Here is a 19,443-nt window from a genome sequence, read left to right as displayed (position 1 = left end):
TGAATCTTCCAGTTCTGAGAAATTCATGGAGTAGCTGAGGCTCATTTCCTGAGAGCTACTGTGATTATGAGGATCATCTCCAAGAACGTATTCCTCTTCAAGATAAAAGCCATTACACACCTTCCAGAGCTCTCTATGACTCATCCAGGACCTTACAGAGCACTTCAAGTTAAAAACTGGACAAAAAAAAACCCTTGTCTGACCCATTCCTCAAAACCCCTTTGCCCTTACCTGGCTGCTGCCTTGTTGAGTAGTCCAGTCCACCTACTTTCAAGACCCTCCAACTGTGCAGTGATTTTCTCTCTATCAGCCAGCTCAGCAGACTGGGCTATTCTGCCTCCTTCTGCTTGAAGCATATCTACTGTGGCCTTTCGATCATCAAGGAGCCGCTGGAGCAACTAGTGCACACAGTGTTGAAGGAGAGTGAAAAGTGATAACACAATGTCACTTTGAAATCTGAAATAAGGAAGAAAATACAAGCAAAAGATCCCCAAACCCCCACCCCACCAAATCCTAAACTGAGTTGAATAATGGTAGCTTTTTTTTCATCCAGAGGCAAAAACGTGAGATGCAGCATAGCTCCTAGCACCAGCATAAACTTCACACTCTTACATTTTTAAATAGAGGGGTGACAGTCATTATGCGACTAATAGGGAACTTAGTTTGAATCAGGAGAAAAATGCACTAAAAGGGAAATTAAACCAAGCCAAAAATACAGACAGCACCTTATACATGACACACAACATTATTCAGAATATTGCTGACCCTGAAAACTCCAAGAACCTTGTAAGAAAAAGCTGTGCATGAAACACTGGAGTAGAATACACGAATAAATACACCGAACTACTGTTCGGTCCAATGTGTGCCACAGTAAATTGGTAGACTGAAGTAAGATGATGCAAATCAACTTTCACCTTTCTTTTCATGGATTCCTACTAAAACTCCTGAATATACTCCTAAATGAGAAGCCAATGTGTTGTCTGCCACTCCCTACGGCTGTTACAGTTCACTGTCCCAACATTCTCACTTACCTTCTGTTCTTGGATCTGTGCTTTCACCACTTTATACTCGGCAGATGGAGGTTTCTGATTGGCTATGAGCTCCTCAGTGTCTGCCAACCAGCTGAGCAATGGCTCCAAGGCATCTTGAAACTTCCCACAATGCAACAAAGCCTCCTGCAGTTGTGCAATTCTTTGTGCAACCTGTATCACAGATGCAGGGGCTCGTTGTGAGAGAGGAGAGAGCTTTTTAAATGACTACTGACCCCCCTTTCCTAATTATATTTTCCAACTGCTGAATCTGTATTTGTATTCAGGTTGCAGGGAAACCTACAATTGAGATGTGCCTTTCTAAATTTTTTTTTTTTTCAACGTTTATTTATTTTTGGGACAGAGAGAGACAGAGCATGAACGGGGGAGGGGCAGAGAGAGAGGGAGACACAGAATCGGAAACAGGCTCCAGGCTCTGAGCCATCAGCCCAGAGCCCGACGCGGGGCTCGAACTCACGGATCGCAAGATCGTGACCTGGCTGAAGTCGGACGCTTAACCGACTGCGCCACCCAGGCGCCCCGAGATGTGCCTTTCTAAGCCCTCCATTCCCAATGCACTAGAGTTAGCCCCTCGCCACTCGCCTTTTTGTTCAGTGTGTTCCATCGAGCGTTGATCTCTTCCATGTCATGTTCCAAACCCTGGACATCACAGTTTTTTCCGGCACTCTGAATCAACCCCTGGCCGAGTCCATTCACCTGCTGTAGCTTCATCTGAAGAGGATCCACCTGTTCTTTCTGAAACATCTAGATAATTACATGCCAAAGTTTTAATCTAAAGGTAGCAACCAGACCCTCTATACCACACAGTGACTGGTCATTCTTGGGAGATTTATGATTTAACAGAGGAGGAGCAGGAATAAAAAGAGAAAACAAGCCATTTGTATAGGGAACTATCAAGGAAACATGCGGTTTCATATTTCAGTACATCCTCGTATGGACAATTACAGAGAGTTATGGCACTACTTAGAGGTCTTTAACCCAATGACTCATGGTTGGTTGGTTTCTGCTTGCTTAATTTTTAATGCAAAAAGCTACAGAGGATAGAGAAAAATCAGCCTCAAGATATCATAAAAGTGTGCTATCAATCCTAAAAGAGAAGAGTAATATCAAATGACTAGTATTTAAGATTAAAAATACCTTGGGGAATACCTTTAACTGACCACTGATATATGCAACATTCTTCTCTGACTAGGACTCATAATTCAATTAATTAAAACATATTAATGTTGTGAAAAACACCAACCTCACAGTTTAATCCCCCTGTGGTCACTTAATTCCACTTAGTTCCAGGGCCACAGACCACACACTGCTAATAATCTTGAGACAGTATTCCCGAGATTACAAAGGGAAACGGGCCAGTAATATTGGGAAATGTCCTTACCAACTTCATACTCTGAGATGCAGATATACAGAAAGTATTTTTAAAATTATAATACTGTCTACCCATGTTCACCATTAAACAATGGAATTTTAAAACAATGTGAATAAGTGTAACAAACAATGCATGTTTCTCTCCCCTGCAGTTAATAAGATCCATTATGACTTAGAAAGTTCTAAAAGGAAACAAAGAGAAGATAATACTTTGACACTGTAATGGTATTAAAGAAAAGAATGAAATAAATAATTGTCCCTAAGATCAGATTTTTCTCAATTACCAGAGGATAAAATCAGCCACATTCCACACATTCCCCATAGATCCAATGTGGATTTATTTCTATTTTTTTTCTTCTATAAAATGTTCCTTCAGTTTCAGTGAGATAGGTGAGTCAATTAAAGCCAAAGAATGACATAAAATGGAAGAGGACAAAAATGTAAAAGAAAGATATAAATTTGGGTAAGATTAATTTTGACTTATATGAGGCTATAGTTCACACTTGAAGCAGGAAACTTATTCTTGAAAGAATGGGTTATGATGGCTGGATAAGCGAGTCACCAGGGAGGAAAAGCCCCAGGGAACACTAAAAAAGGAAGGTTACAAAGGTAATTACCAGTGGGCTTCATTTTATACTATAATTTGATTACACCATATTTTGTTAGGCAACACTACAAGGCGGTTCAGCTAAAAATGACTGTTTCCCCAACAACAGGGTTCCCAGAAAAGGCAAGTGCTAGGATTCCATTTTCTACTAAAGATGTTTTTTCACTGCAGAAAAATCAAAGCAGAGGGGGGAAAAAACAACTCCCATGTTTTAAGTTGCTTGGGTTCAACAAAATGGTGGTTGGCGATAGGGTGTGGGGGTTGGAAAGGCAAAGAAAGCAGAAAACAAAAGGTAAGGAGGGAAGATGTCAAGCCCACACTGAAGAGCACCCTTTTATCCAGTAAGCAAGTCTTGTCTCATACTGTGGCATTTAAATTCTTTCTGTGCTTTCCAGTATGGTAGCCAGCAGCTACATAATGCTATTTAACTAAAAATTCAGTTCCTCAGCCACACTAGCCACATTTCATGTGGTCAACAGCCATGTGTGGCTAAGTGCCTACTGTACTGGGCAACACAGATAGAGAGTATCTCCATCTTGGCAAGAAGCTCTATTGGACAAGCCATATAAATGACATAGAAAAGTAAAATATATTTAAATAGCTTAGTAACCTCTTTCATATAATAGAATTAATTCTTTTTTAAGGAATTCCATTTACTTTGTCAATGAACATTTCCTATAGAAACATCAGGGATTCCTTCCTCCATTTCTCAACCTCCACTCTATGGATTAATTTGAGAGGGAATGGGTGTTTCATCTTTTTCCAGAGTTTTAAAAATCTATGAGAGTACCTCTAAATAAATACTAAGTATTTATTTTGAACACAAATTAACAGAATGTTAAAGTAAATTTAAAAACAGTTGCTCCCTTCTCTCAACTCCCAAATAAAGCTGTTCTGCAAAATCAGTGCTTTTAGATGCATTAAAATTCCTACTCCTCAGTATTTCAATGGGGCTGTGCCATGTTATTAACCAACCAGAGCTGGCAGATATTTCCCAGAGCAGAACACTAGCAAAAATTACTGCAAGAGTGTAAGACGCAACTGGGACATAAAACAGAAAATTTCCCAAAGAACTTCTTACAACAGTTTTATCTTTGGTAATACCACATTCTCCTAGTTTTTATCCTGCCTGATCCTTTTTTTTTTTTTTTTTAATTTCCTTTATTCTCTTCCTCCTTCTCTTCTAGAGAGATGTTAGTCTATGGGTGTGGGGATCAGGGAAGGATGTCAGTTCTGGGCTCTCTTCTTGGCAATTCCATCCATTCCCACATCTTTAAATATTAACCATGATGCTTATGGCTAAAATGTGTGTGTGTATGCCCATCCAGGTACTTTAATACTGGCATATGAATGAAATCACGGTACCTCAAAACTTCTCCCTTTCCTCTCCCCTAAAAACTGTTTTTATCTACATCAACAATTTACTACTGCCCCCATCTGCTCAGTTGTACAAACTAGAATCGAGAAGCCAACCCTGATAAACACCCCTTTCCTTCTCCCTCCTTCTCAACATAAAAGCCATTATCAGGTCTTGTTGATTCTATATCCAACACACCCACACACGTATGTATACATATATGTGTGTATATGTATACATACATACATGTGTGTATACACACACACACACACACACACAAATATATATTGTATCCAACCATCTTCAAATCCAGTGACATCTCTCCAGTTCAAGCCATCTGGCCAACTGCAGTAACCTAGCAGGCCTTTCTACTGTCCTTGATCTCCTATAATGCACTCCACATACAGCAACCAGAGTGATTTGTTTTTGAAAACCATTCAGTGTTTTCTATATTTCATGCCAATCATAAGACAAACTAATAAAATATAAGACAAAATAAATCTGAGATTTATAAACCCCAACGTTGAGAATGTTTACTGTCTGCGCAGACTGGTTTGCTCTATCTTCAAGCTGCAAGTAATGTTTTAAAAATGTAAATGAAATCCTTTCGCTCCCCTACTTAAAATCTCTCAACAGCTTCTCATGGTTTTTAAAGTATAGATCCTTTTGAAAACTTCTTAGTCCCTGCATCATCTGGCCTCTTCCTACCTCCCCAGATTTACTTCAAGGCCCTCTTCCAGAACCCTTGCTTACTGTGGGCTAGCCACTTGGCCTTCTTAGAGTCCTAACATCCCAAAGTCTTCCCAGCTTCCATTTCCTTTACCTGGCATATTTTTCCCTCTGACTCTCTGCCTAAATAATTTCTAGGTATCCTTCAGGTTTCAGTTTTAAAATCCTTTCCCTGACACAATCAAAATGAAACATCCCTATTATGTATTACAGCCTTTATTTTTCATTCAAAACATTTGCTGTGATTTCTAACTACATATTTGTGTCTCTTTTTTTAAAGGTCCCCCCCCCGCCCCGGTAATCTCTACACTCAGTGTGGGGCTCAAACCCACCACCCCGAGATCAAGAGTCACATGCTCTTCTGACTGAACCAGCCAGGCAACCCTGTATTTGTGTCTTTTTGCTCAATATTTGCCTCCATTACTGTAGCAGAAGTTCCACAAGGGGAGGGACTATGCCAATTCTATTCACTGCAGGAGCCCCAATACCTGGCACAGAGTAGGTACACAATAAATATTTATCCAGTGAATGAATGAATCCTTGTATAGAAATGGTATTAGGGAAGGCAAACAAATTTAGGAAGGTTCTGCTGATTAGCTGAGCATTCAAACACTGAACTAAGATTGTGAGGCTTCCCAACTTTTGCTGTAAAAGACTTTCTTGGCAATTTTGAATGTTATAGAACCCCTAGTTTTATACCAAAGATTTTTTTTTCTTCCATTGAACCAGTCTCTGGAAATAAAACTAAGGAAGTCTGCAAAAGAGAAAAGGGTTTAAATAACCACAGACTGCTCTCAGTGGGTCTGAATTCCACTATAGGGATAGTAAATAAGTTCTAGCATTTTGCTTCTTCCACTGAACTCTCTTGTTAATGCTATTAGAAAGTTTATATCTATTTTAACCATGTATACATGTGTATATTTGTATATACACATACACACACACAGCGTTTAAACTACATTTCAGGTATGATCACTTACTGAGTTCTAAGTGTTTACGTATTAAAATGACAGGTTCAGTTGCCTCTAGGAACCATTTGGGAAGAAATGAAATCCATACATCTCTCATCTTGGAAAAACTTTTTCTCTCAATAATATTTCACTGGTCAGAAAAATCTGTATGCTCATGTTACCACTATAATATTTGTTTTGTTTCAATAAAAGTTTTCAAAATAGCCTCTCTACATTCTTATTGGTTAATGTCCCGGCTGGGGTGATGGTTTAGATTTCTTTTGTACACAAATACAGGCATTTGCTTGCTTCCATAAAGTAACCATACTTCAAAGATGGACAACTGTACAGCTGGGCTACCACTGTCTTCTCCTGTTGTTTGTATCAGGCAGTATTTCATAAATGATTACCCCCCTGGAGCTGGAGGAAATCCTCAGAAATTACCTAGCCCCATTTACTCATTTTGTAGATGAGAATCTGAGACTGATATTAAGGGTTTCTCTGACTTTTTTTCCTTTAGGCAGATTTGATCAGCTCTTTACAAATTTAACACCTGTATTTCATTGATTATTGCTGTAGGCTTTATACAAAAAATATTCTGTTTAATCAAGAATGCCTGTGACTTTGGACAAGTTATTGGGATCCCAGTGTCAATTTCGAATTTAGTAAAACTCAGAAAAGGGAATCAGTCCAACAATCTGAAAGCTTGATGGGATGCTACCTTACAAAATAGGTGGTGAAGCCCAAGGTGGACACCACCACCACTCAGCTAAGCAGGGGATCTGTAGCAAAGTTGGCCACTTGTGGCCCGCAATCAAAATGACTTTTCATCGCTGGTAGCTGCAGATTTAACTGGTGCTCTAGCCGACATAGCTGCCCTGAAAGGCTCTGCAATGGGGTGGATGTGAGAACCCATCTTTCTTGTAGCATCCACAGATATTCAGATGGATATCACTCATTCATTCAGTCTGTCACAGTGAATGCCTATTACAAGGCAGGCACGGTTTGGGGCCCTAGGGATGGTATAAAATCAAAACCACCTCTGTCTCTGTACTCAGTAATCCCTGGCTATATTAGATTAGATGAAACTTCCAATTCCTTCATTCCTTACCATTGCCCAAATGACACCGGGGCAGTGAACTGTAGAAAGCTGCCAATCTTAAAAGTCTTTGACTAGGACTGCTCAAGGATGTGAACACTGTTCCGGGTGGTTTCTAACACATTTCCGTTCTCTGACATTAAGAATTGCAGAACCATGGAGCTCAGACAGAATGCAGGAGGACATTCAGCCCACTTCATGGATCAGGAAACAAGAGGTCCAGGAAAAAGAGTGACTTGCTTCAGGACACAAAGTTTGACAAGATAGGTAAAATACCTCTATTTTTCATAAACCTTATTATGCCTTATTCTGGCTTTAAGAAACACACATTTGTATTAAAAAGCTGTTATTCACACATCTAGATACCACCTTCACCCAAACCGTTTTGGTGAATTCTTTCAACTAACCAGCACAGCTATGTGGGAGAGAAAGGGGGAAGATATCAGCAGTGATTTCCACGGGTTATCAGGTTATCCTCACAGGGTTCTGCCTTAACAAATGCGCAAACTAGAGACTCAGGACATCTAACTAATTTGCCAAGTGGCTAACTATCTCAGGTGTCTCTCCAAAGCCCTCACCCCCACTCCTCCCTCACTGCTGACATCACTTATTAAAGAGCAGCCTCTTGATTTAGGACAGAACATGGTCACTGTAATCTTCAAAAGCAGAATCATCTGTTCCAGCTAATAATCTTTTCCAAAATGCAAACCAACAACTATTGGGCTCAGTTTATAAATACAAATTGTAAAGTTTTTCACCAAATGAAAGTAAGACATATTTTGTGCATAAATGCAACAGAAAGACCAGAATAGTCCAGTGCCCCAAAGAGAACCAAAGAAAGGATTATCTGTGCCCTTTCTAATCACTACCAAGGGAACTTGCACATCTCACTTTACTCCCCAGATCCTTTCCCAACAAAATGAGCAACAATTACCTCATTTGAATTTAATTCATCAGTTGCAGCCAGAGGCACTTTCCCATGCAGCACTGTGCCAGTCACCTCTTTTATTTCAAATCCTGAGGACTCAAGGTCCCCCTTAATCCACATTCTAGCAGGGGAAGCCTCTTCTAGAACAGGAGTTCCTTCTTCTGAGATAGGCCCAGAATCAGTGTGGGCAGTATCTCCCAGGAGGGGTGCACCAGCAAGGAACATTTCCTCCATAGCAGGCAGTGCAGTAGCTGGGGCTGCAGGCTCCTCCGGGGTGGGCACTCTATCAGCTGGGGCTGTAGGCTCCTCTGGGGTGGGCACTCTATCAGCTGGGGCTGCAGGCTCCTCTGGGGTGGGCACTCTATCAGCTAGGGCTATAGGCTCCTCCGGGGTGGGCACTCTATCATCTGGGGCTGCAGGCTCCTCTGGGGTGGGCACTCTATCAGTTGGGGCTGCAGGCTCCTCCGGGGTGGGTACTGCAGCAGCTGGGCCTGCAGGCTCCTCCGGGGTGGGCACTCTATCATCTGGGGCTGCAGGCTCCTCCGGGGTGGGCACTGCAGCAGCTGGAGTGGCAGGCTCCTCTGGGGTGGGCACTGCAGCAGCTGGGGCTGCAGGCTCCTCCAGGGTGGGCACTCTATCAGCTGGGGCTGCAGGCTCCTCTGGGGTGGGCACTCTATCAGCTGGGGCTGTAGGCTCCTCTGGGGTGGGCACTCTATCATCTGGGGCTGCAGGCTCCTCCGGGGTGGGCACTGCAGCAGCTGGGCCTGCAGGCTCCTCTGGGGTGGGCACTGCAGCAGCTGGAGTGGCAGGACCCTCTGGGGTGGGCACTGCAGCAGCTGGGGCTGCAGGCTCCTCCAGGGTGGACACTGCAGCAGCTGAGATGGCAGAATCCCCCAGGGCAGGCACTCTATCAGCTGGAGCAGCAGGCTCCTCCGTGGTGGGCACTCTATCAGCTGGGGCTGCAGGCTCCTCTGGGGTGGGCACTGCAGCAGCTGGGGCTGCGGGCGCCTCTGAGGTGGTTACTCTAACAGCAGGGGTGGCAGGCTCCTCCGAGGTGGGCACTCGATCAGCTGGGTTAATAGACTCCTCTGGAGCAGGCACTGCAGAAGCTGGGGTGACAGATCCCTCTGGAATATCATCTCTCGTGGTAGCCACTGCAACGGCTGGGGGAGCAGCCAGGATGTCCTCCTCTGTGGTGGCCACTGAAACAACTAGGACATGTGCCTCTGTGGTGGCCACTGAATCAACTGGTGTGTCCACCTGTGGGGCAGGCGCTGCAGCAGCTGGGATGCCTGCCTCTGGGAGGAGCGCTGCAGCACCTAGGGCACCATCTTCTGCAGTGGGCACTGAGGCAGCGGTGACAGGCTTCTGTGGGATGGGTGTCCATCCCTCCAAAACTGGTTCAGTACTACTAACCTTGGTAATTTGCTCCTCTAGAAAGAGATTTAGCAGTGAATCTGAATCTCTCATTTCTGTCTCCCCTCCCTCTGATGATGCCACAGTCAGCTTGGGGTTTGTCTCATTCACAGTTTCCAAGCCATCTCTGCTAGGTCTTGGTCCTTCAACCAGCAGGGGCAGATTCAGACCATCTGACTCTGTGCACTTCCTCTGGAGAGCTTGGAAGATCTGTCCTGTGAAGGCTCTGTGAAAATGTGCTGGGGCTTGGTCCTCCGAAAGCTTGGCTTCATTACCCAGCTCTTGCACCTCACCATCCTCATCCCAAACTTTCTCCTTGGACAATTCATAAGGGTCCACGGTTCCCAAGGAAGCCAGATTGTTACTTTCTTGATTAATAGCTCCTTTTTCACTTTCCAAATGAATCTCATCTGTTCGTAAATATGAATCATGCGATAACACCTCTACTTCAGATACTGAGGTAACATCTGTTAGTTCATAGCTAAAAGCACAACTGAGGGGGACCCTCTCAACACACTCCTCAAAATTCCCCTCAGTGTGACTGCAGTCTACCTGGGACAGATTGCCATTTTCTTTGGCCAGCTCAGCTACAAAGCCTAGTAAGTCTTCTGGATGAGAAGCCCTATGATCAGAGTTGGGCAATCCTCCTGGGTCCAGCTTTCCCAGAGACTCCAGATCTCCTGGGTTTCTGAACTTAAATTCCCCTGCAGTCTTGGGGCTAGAAGGCACTTTGTCATGCTCCTCCTCACTAACAGTGGAAGTGTCTCCCACGGTATCAGAGTGGGCAATAAGTTCCACAGCATTAGGCACCTGAGAAGAATCCAGGGCATTAAAATATTCACAATCCAATCCAGTATCAGAGTCTTTCACCCTTACATTTAAAAGGCCTATGTGTTCCTCTTCTAAGTCAGTCCCTGGAAAATGACTAATTACAAGTGAATTTTCTGCATCCTGGGATGGGGCCAGCCCTTCAGAAGAGGCTTGCTTCTCCAGTTCAACTAGAGGAGTTACTCCTTCTTCACATAAACACTCTTTTTCAAGTTCAAGAAACATCTGCACTGAATCTGTGTCAGAGAGCTGCTCTGAATCAATAGGACCAACAGTATATTCTAAATCAGAAATAAGACCCTCCAGCCCCTGAGCAGTTCTATTTGTCAGCTCACCTACAGCACTCTCACCTGTGAAAACACAACTGTAATCAAGAGGTGTATCCTTGAGAACAGAAGCCAAATGTTTCTTAGCCGGCTGTAGGTCATCAGAGCAAACCTGACTGAGAGCTAGGTGGTCAAAAGTCCTTATGACAGCAGCTGAACAATCCGCTCCATCCTCTGCCACCGCTACAGTGTTTGCTTGTTCTTTTTCTTCAAAAATATCTGCCAGGCTGTTCTTTTTCTCATCTGCCATTAGAAAAGTCTTTCCTCTCTCTGACAGTTTCTCTTCCTCCCACTCCTCCTCAGCTTCCATCATTATCCATCGCTCATCCTCCTCAAACTTTAGCTCAGACTCTGTTTTCTCTCTCAGGCTGGGAGTTATGAGAAAATGCAATCCTGGATCCAACAGCTCCTCACTCAGGCAAGGGGAAAGAGGTGGCATTTCCACAGTGCAAGCTGTGTCCCCAAGGGGGTGCTGCTTCTCAATGAAGGCTCCCTTAGCTAAACTTTTCATGGCTCTGGGCCAGGTTGCACTTGAGAATCTGTGTTCCTGCATTACATCTGTGTTACCACTTGCTGCTGCAGCTTCTGGTTCTAGAGGCTGGAATTCACGGGGAGAGTGCTCACTGGGCGGCTGCAATCTGAAGTCTTGGCACTCTCCACTTAAGTTTTTCAAATCCTGCACTTCTGGAATATCTATGGATTTGGACACATGTTCCAGAGTCACTGACTCTGACTGAGGTTCCCTGTTGTCCAAATGACCAGAACTTTCTGTCAATGCGGAACTGGATTCCTTCTTCTCTTGCAAGGAAGGATTTGAAGCACCGGCTTCTGAAACCTCACTGAGAGAAGCTTCCATCCTTTCTGCAAATTCTGGGAAATTGGGTGGCATGAAAGACTTCCATGATCTCCTGTTAACATTATCTTTGCGTTCTGCATTTGGTCGCCTTCTGGGTGGAACAGGTGCTGACTTCTGCACATCACTGGTTAACTTTAGTGCATCAAATATTATTCTCTCATCCAGCTTTTTGCCTTCTGGTGCTCTCGATTCAAAAACATTAGATGCTGCTCCTAAGGTACCATTACTGGATATAGTACTTCCTTCCATCTTTTCCATGGTGCTTTTTGAAGTCTGATTAAGCTTTGACCCCTGGTCAATTTGTTCATTTATTCTCATTGTATCATATATAGATCTCTGTGGAACATAACAATCCTCTATATAGCCATCCTCTTCCTCTCCTTTCCCCAGGCAGGTGGGGTTCTGCCTTAAACAGTCTGGCCTGCTGAGTGGCTTACCCATACTTTTTCAATCAAGATGAAACATCAATCTTTTAAAAGTTTTTCACAGGTTACCCAAAAATGCATTCTGCAGAAGTTAAAAATCCTTTTACCAGTTCACAACCCAGGACCACCAACTGGATCTGTCCTCCAAAAAAGCCTGCAAGTCCAACTCTGAAACCATTCTGGGAGCTTCTAAGAGGAACAGTTTTTCCCTCACAGGCTAACAGCCTCATAGTTGCAGACAGATAAGCAGTATAATTTAATCAACAAATATAAAATAATTCCTTGTATGGCTTCTCTTGTGTGTGTTTTTAAGAGCACCGCTCTAATTCAGTCAGTAAAAAAAAAAAAAAAAAAAAAAAAAAAAAATCATTTGATATTGCCCAGTCTTATTCAATACCTAGTTCCACTCACTTCTCACCCAGAGTTAGAAGCTTTATACCGACTGTGTCCTTTAGTAACAATGGCACAGCCTTCCCAGTCTTCAAGTATGGCCCAAGCTCCTAAGAATTCCTTTCATTTTATCCTCAGTTCCAGTCCTGGAGAGTCCAGCTGGTCTGAATTAGCCATTCGTCCTCCCTAGTTCGGGTGTTTGCATTTGAACTGGGCTGGTCGGCGGATATTCCTGCAACTTTAAACACAGGAAGTCCTTCATTCGGGGCCAGCTTGGGGCTTCCTGTCTCCAAAACATCATGGCATTGTTGTGGCTCCCAGAACAGCCCTGCGCTGTGGCCGCAAAACAAGGCGAGTGGAGCCCGGCGCCGGGCCTTTGAAAGGCCGGCAGGCTGCAGCGGCGGCCGAGGGCCGGTCGAAGGGCTCTCTCAGCGCGGCCCGCTCCCCCGCGCCATGCCGCGCGCCCTGAGGGCCAGGGTTGCCTCACCGCAGGCTGGCAGGTGGCTCCGGGCCGCGCCGGCCTCCAGTCCCGCGCTCAGGAAGTTAGTTTGTCCCTCCGGCAGCTGAGTCCCGCGTGCTGTGGGCGCCGCCTCCCCCGCCGCCGCCAGTCCCCGGCCCGCAGCCGCCGCGCCGTGGGCTGCATGTCAAGCAGCCGCCTCTATTCTCCGCCACCGCCGGCCCCGCGGCCCCGCCGTTCTCCCCGCCCGCAGCTGTCACGGTCCCGGCATGCAAAACTTCTGGCTGGGAACAAAAGGCTCCGCTCGGGCCGGGCGGGGGCGAGCCCTCCTCCCCCTCGCCGCGCGGCCCGCTCACCCGCCGCTCGCTGCAAGTGCTGGGCTGGCGAGCGGCTCTCCTCCCCCTTCCCCGCGCCGCCGCGCCGCGCCGCCCCGCCCGGGCAGCCCCCCTGGAAGCCCGGGAGCGCGACGCGGAGAGCCAAGGGGAGGAGGGCGGAGGCGGAGCCGCGGCGGGGGCAGGGAAGGAGCGACCCGAGCGGAGGAGGAGGGTGCGGCGGAGAGGATTGGGGGCCGAGGCGGCGGGGGCGGGGCTTCCGCGCGGTTCAGGGCCTGGGAGCCCCGGCGCCAGCCGCTCGGCTCACCAAGCCCACGCCCACCGCGCCCCAGGGCCCGAGGGAGAGCCCCGCCCCCCCGAGAGGGCGAGAGGAGGGGGGCGGCACCCGCGCGAGGCTCGGCAGCGCAGCGCAAATCCCCTGACAAAGGAAAGCCCCGCCCTCCACCCGCTGGCCCGACCCCCCTGCCACCCCCGCCGCGTCCGGACCCGCCGGGCTCCGAGCCCAGCTCAAGGGCGAGCGAACCTAGAAGGGACGCCCCGCCTCCCCCAGCCAGCGGGTTCTGGCAGGGGCCACTCGGGGCCCCATCTGCCCGCGGGGTCGTGCCGGCTGCGGCGGGCGGCACGCATCGCTCTCGGCTCCAGCTCTATCACCAAAGGCTGTCCTAGTCCCTCCAATGTCACCTTTAGCGCGCCCCTGCAGGGCCCAACAACACTCTGGCCTTAAACCCGGCACTTTCTGGGTGTCCGAACGTATTCTCTTAGGCCCAGAGGCCAAGTTATTGGATGAACTCTAGGCACCTTCTCTTTCCTTCTCCTGTACATCAGGTCTTGGTCCATCCTCCCACCAGAATTTATCTGCCCGCAGACATGAGAGGTGGCAAAGACTGAGGAAGGAGGGCAGAGGTGGGGCGGTGGAGATGCCGGCAGCAGAGACCCACGCCCTAACACCTGGGCTCCTTTATTGCGGCGCACATCCAAGGAAACCTGAGCCTCCCTGGGGCCAGCTCAAAGGCATGCGTCTGTATTTCAAGTCTCAAAACGGAAAATACGGGAGAAAGGTGGCCCACAATCCTGTCCACAGCTTTTTGGCTTTTACAAAAGCCATCTGATCACCTGGTGACTGTTAAACCAGTTAAGTACAAAGGGCAACCCAGGAAACTGTCCAACAGAGACAGCTGCATTTCTCAAGGAGTACAATACTCTGCTCCCTTTGTGATGGTCATTTTCGTATTTTATGAAGGAAAAACAACAAAGTCTATTAAAATTTCTGAATCTCTGTTGAACCATGTGGTCAATATAGATGGTAAAACTTATGGAAAAGTTATTTCTATCCTTGACACAAAAAATGAGTGAAGCCAATAGTTGGCATGTGGAGATCTGGCAGTGAAACCCTGAGCTGAGCCTTAGGCTTAACTCAGGGAGCCAGAGAGGTCCTTGGCAAAAATGAGGTGTGGGCTGAAGCCTGTGATCAGAATTAAGCAACTAAAGGGGCGCCTGCCTGGCTCAGTCGGTAGAGCAGTCATGCGGCCCTTGATCTCAGGGTCGTGAGTTCAAGCCTTACGTTGGGAGTGAGGCTACTTGAAAAAAAAAAAAATTAAGCAACTAAAATAGACCGTTCACTGGCAAAATGTGTTACACTTCATTTCTCACTTTAAAAGAGGCTGCTGATCAATTCTGCCCTCTCAAATCCAAAAGACTATCTCCCTATCTGTAAACTGTAGACTAGATTGTGTCTTGATAGCCTAACCTTTTCTTTAGTTTTAAAAGTTTTAAAGAAGCTGCCCTAGAATCCTGAGTCTTCCTGGTCCTATACTACAAGACACTAGAAACCTTGTCCTCTTTCTACAAACAGTAGAAAGAACCAAGAATGGATGGCCTAGAGAAGGTTCCAGGCAATATGATCAGTGTGAAATATCTGAGGGCTGGGATGTGGGAGGAAGGAGGCTTGTTTTGGATGTCTCCTTAAATTGGCACACTAAGATCCAAGGGCAGATTTTGAACCAACAAAAAGCTTTCTCACAGCTATTCAAAGAATAGAGTGTCTGCTAAAGTGAGGACTTTCCTGACCCTGGAGGTATTTGAGCAGAAATTCAAGCAATCACTTGGCAAGGATTTAGGGAAACAGAATTACAAATCCTCTATCAGTTTGTTCAGGATGAATTTTGAGGTCCTTTCTAATTATGACACACTGTGATTCTAAGGTTTGATCAGCTTACAGATCTGGTACTTAACATTTCAGGGAATCTGGGTCTTAATTTTTCTGTTAATTATTCAGTACAACTGGAAAAACCCAGGGAAGGCAAGATCAGTTTCACTAGCAAGTCTCCCTGGCCAAATACACTCACTTAAGTGTTCAGATATCGTAACAGACTGTTTAGTGTGCCAGGGCCCCTCTGGTTGGAAGAATCTGAGGAATTCTGGCTCTCAACTAGGGTGGGTGGTTATTCCATTATAAAGAATGATCTTGATGTGGAATCACAAACTTCATGGCCAGAAATTCCTTTCCTGTTTCCTCACCAAGTCAGGTGCCAACCAATTCAGTCTTTACTAAATCCCCTCCCCCCCACACCTATCTATCTACCTTATTCTCATTATTCTCATCAAATGCTCCATGTTATAATGTAAATAAGCAGAGCATTTTAACAACTATGAAGTTCAAATTTAAGGTATTTATTGGCTTAAGTTATACCCTCTGACTAAAGTGTTAGAGATTATTATAAATTTCCCCAAAGTTCAAACACACTCTTATAGAAAGGATTACATAAAATTGTCCAATTCTCTCCCCAACTACAAAAAAAAAAAAAAAAAAAAGACGCCAGAGAGTGCTATCTGAATGCTTTGCTCCTTTTTTTATCGTCAGCATGTGTTTAGGAAGAAATCAAGACAAGGAAGCACAGGGCTCTTTCCTCCATGTCTTATTTTTTTTTTAATCTGTTCATGAGTTTCTCTTTAGTTTTGGTATGTGGAACTCTGCCAATAGCCATCTCAGTGACTGAAATAAATACCTGATATAGCTTTCAGCCTCTTGTTACCCTGATAGCTCCAACAAAAAAAGCATCTGTTCATTTCACTTGCTGTGTGTAAACTTTTTAAAAGACAAGAACAGAGAGCTCCAGAGAACCTCTTTGGATGCTTCCCCTACTCCTGTAACCACAAATATATGTGCTGAAGCCAAATTTCAAATTAGTTTCCAGTTAGTTGATTACAGAGTTCAAAGAATTCTCTACTTATTTTGAAATTCCTAAGAACGAAATTTGGTATCAGGTTTTCTTTCAGTGAACTTAGAAGAAAGAACAATCCTGGCCCTTCCTGCTGTCTTCCTAATTAAAGACAGCTGGGTGGAGTCTCCTCACACCCTAACACTGCTCTCTTTCCAAGTTTTGAACCTTGCATTTTGCCTTTGCTCTAGTCTTTTTTTCTCTTTTTGAGAGAGAGAGAGAGAGAGAGAGGAAAGAGGGCGAGCTGGGGAGAGGGGCAGAGAGGTAGACAGAGAGAATCCTAAGCAGACTTCATGCTCAACATGGAGCCCGATGTGGGGCTCAATCCTGGGATCATGACCCGAGCCAAAATCAGGAAGGAGTCAGTCACTCAACGGACTGAACCACCCTGGTAGCCCACCTTTGCTCCACTCTTAAACTACCAGCCTCCTAGGACAATCTGGAGACCCCAGATCCATACTTCCTCAGATTCTTCAGTGCCTTTTCATATGCCTCTCTCTCTCAGAGGATTAGTTCTGATTAGAGGAGGATACAGAAGGCTGGTTACATCTTGCACATTTTAAATCTACAAAATGCCTTTCATCTTAGGCTCACTAGACTTTACAAGCATTTATTTAGTGGCAAGTGGAAACTCCACAGTATTAGTCTGTACCTGTTGGGCATCAGTAACTACCATTCTAAGGTGTTTTTATAATACAAAGATGGCTACAGCGTGGCTCATTAAGCAATAAAGCATGATGTGAAGCTTGTTTTCAATGGGATACTAAGGATTTTGAGGCTCTGTGAGCTCGCATGTATTGCCAAACCCATGAGAAAACTTTCCACACACTCTGCAGGAACTCTCATGACCCTGGTAAGCTCTTTCCTGCTTGCAGACTTCCCAAAAGACAGTGTATCAATCTCTCTTTTAGCCACTCATCGAGGTAGTAATGACAAAAGCATGGGGCTCTGCAAGTTAGAAAAGACCAGACAGAAGTGTGGAAGAAAGGAAGGCAGGGGGAATCAGGTTAAGCTTTATGGAGAGAATCACATTTACTCACTAGGATGTGAATATGCAGAGATTGTGAAGACAAGATTTCTAAGTGAAAGCCTAGAGGCAGAGACCCCAAAAGAAGCAAACTCACGGTAAGCATGGCTTAAGTACAGGGTGTATGAAAGGGAAAAATGAGAGGTAAGAGTGGTAAGTAGCTCAAGGCCAGTTCAGCAAGGCTCCTGAATGCCAAGCATGGATTTATGCTTTATTCAGAAAACATTTATGACATTGAGATTTACTTATGTAAACTTATCAGGGGATCATGAAAGTTACTGAGTGGTGTGTGGAAAGTTTCCTAAGAATTTTGGACTGGATGCTCATTAAAATGCCATTTAATAACTTAATATTATCTCATTTTAAAAATACAAATTCTTAATTTTTTATAAATGAAACTTGAGGTGGTAAACTTACTTGTCTAAAGTAGCATAGTATTGAATACCTGGGCACTTAAGGTTTGAGCTTGTAGCTGATGATACTGCATTGGTCTATGTGCAGAATAAACTGTAGATACAGGAGATTGAAGGTAGAGCCATCAGGAGGGCTTTATAATTTAGTCAAGAGGTAACAAAGGTCTGAACTTGTGAAAATGAGGAAGGGAGCTGTGAAAGAAATCACAGAGGCAGAATATTTGAACTTCACAACTGACCATATAGAAGGTAGAGGTTAAGGGGAAAATAAACATAAGATAATGCCGTAGCACTACTCTTAAATTACTGAGGGCATAATAGTCCTATAAAACAAAGCAGAGAGGAAGAACTATTTGAAGAAGTTAACATTCAATTTAGGGTACATTGAATATAAAGTACTCAAAGGCAACCTATGTGGAGGTATCCAGAAAGGCCCTTCACACAAAAAATTGAGGTTTGGGGATAAAGATACAGATCTGGAACCTTTCTCCCACAGATGAGTGAGGGGGTGCACATCTAGGGGTTAACAGTGTAGAAAAAGGGAAGAGGGTAGATGACAGAATTTTAAGAACCACATATTTGGGAAGTACAAGGACAAACTAAAAAAGAAAGCAGAATGGCAGCTAGAGAAGAGAATGGAGAGAGTACAATGTCAAGAAAGAAAAGAAGCTATGATGTTAAATGCCGCATAACAGAGGAGGAGGATGAGTTAGACTTGGCAACTAGGACATCAGCGATTACTTCTAAGCGAACAGTTTCAGTGCTGTGATGGGGGCTGGATCACATTAGGGGATTAAGGATAAGCAGTGATGAGAAAGTATTCATCCTCCCTTCTTCTTGAGACTGTTCTTTTGGCTTCCATGGCACTGTGCTATTCTGATGCTGTCTTTTTAGGCAGTACTTTTTTGTCCCTTGGGTTTCTCATCTGCCCTCTTAAGGCAAGTAATTTCATAAGATGTATCCTTGATTCTTCTTCATTTGTTCAGTATTTACAGGCGTCTACTATGTGCTCTAAATTATGCCAGGCACTAAAGGAGAGAGTGATGAGGAAGATGTGGTCAGGAGCCTACATTCCAGTGGGGGGGGTGGGGGGTGGGTGCGGGGGTGGGAGGGGGGTTGGGCGACATTCATTTTAATTCACTTGTAAGAAGCACTCTGAAAGAAAAGTGAGCAGTACTATGACAGCACCAGTCAAGGGGGCCCGATGTGGCCTGCAGGTTTAGGAAAGGCTTTCCTGAGAAAGTGACCACGTAGGCTTTCATTTGGGACCAAGAGCAGTCTTTCCTGTTCCAGGTTTGCATGACTTCACAACTTTCACATATGAACAACTTCACAAAATTGCTTGGTTATTTCTATGAAACAGGTCCTTGGGGGTGAATTGTCAAGAAATCTTGCTATAGGGGTCCTTTCTCCAATATTAGAAAAAGAGGTAGGATAAATAATACAGAGGGAAGAGATTTATGAAAACTGTCTCTTTCATTTTGTTACTAAAGCAATTCTTACCATCAATCAACAAACAACCACATTAGGTTTGCATGTAAAGAACTGGACCCAAATCAGAGCTTTTCTTTTGGGAATGAACTGCAAGATGACAGAGATATTAAATGGGTCACTTAGATAGATGCAATGAATTCAAGCTGGAGGAGGCCTCATAGAAGTTCAATT

At 44.9% G+C, this 19,443-nt stretch overlaps 1 protein-coding gene across 1 annotated transcript in view; it reads right to left on the bottom strand.

Moving 5' to 3' along the window:
- Positions 1 to 19,443, bottom strand: part of MACF1 (microtubule actin crosslinking factor 1) — a 331,566-nt gene that overhangs the window by 50,714 nt on the left and 261,409 nt on the right. The window contains 3 exon segments of the mRNA XM_043578675.1: positions 232 to 398; positions 1,032 to 1,202; positions 1,632 to 1,793. Coding sequence (XP_043434610.1) covers positions 232 to 398; positions 1,032 to 1,202; positions 1,632 to 1,793 — 500 coding nt within the window.

The sequence above is a fragment of the Prionailurus bengalensis genome, chromosome C1 (genome assembly GCF_016509475.1).
Source record: "Prionailurus bengalensis isolate Pbe53 chromosome C1, Fcat_Pben_1.1_paternal_pri, whole genome shotgun sequence".
In the NCBI taxonomy this organism is placed as follows: Eukaryota; Metazoa; Chordata; class Mammalia; order Carnivora; family Felidae; genus Prionailurus; species Prionailurus bengalensis.
Note: the sequence above shows the minus strand (reverse complement) of the source record. Positions and strands in the feature narration are given on the sequence as shown.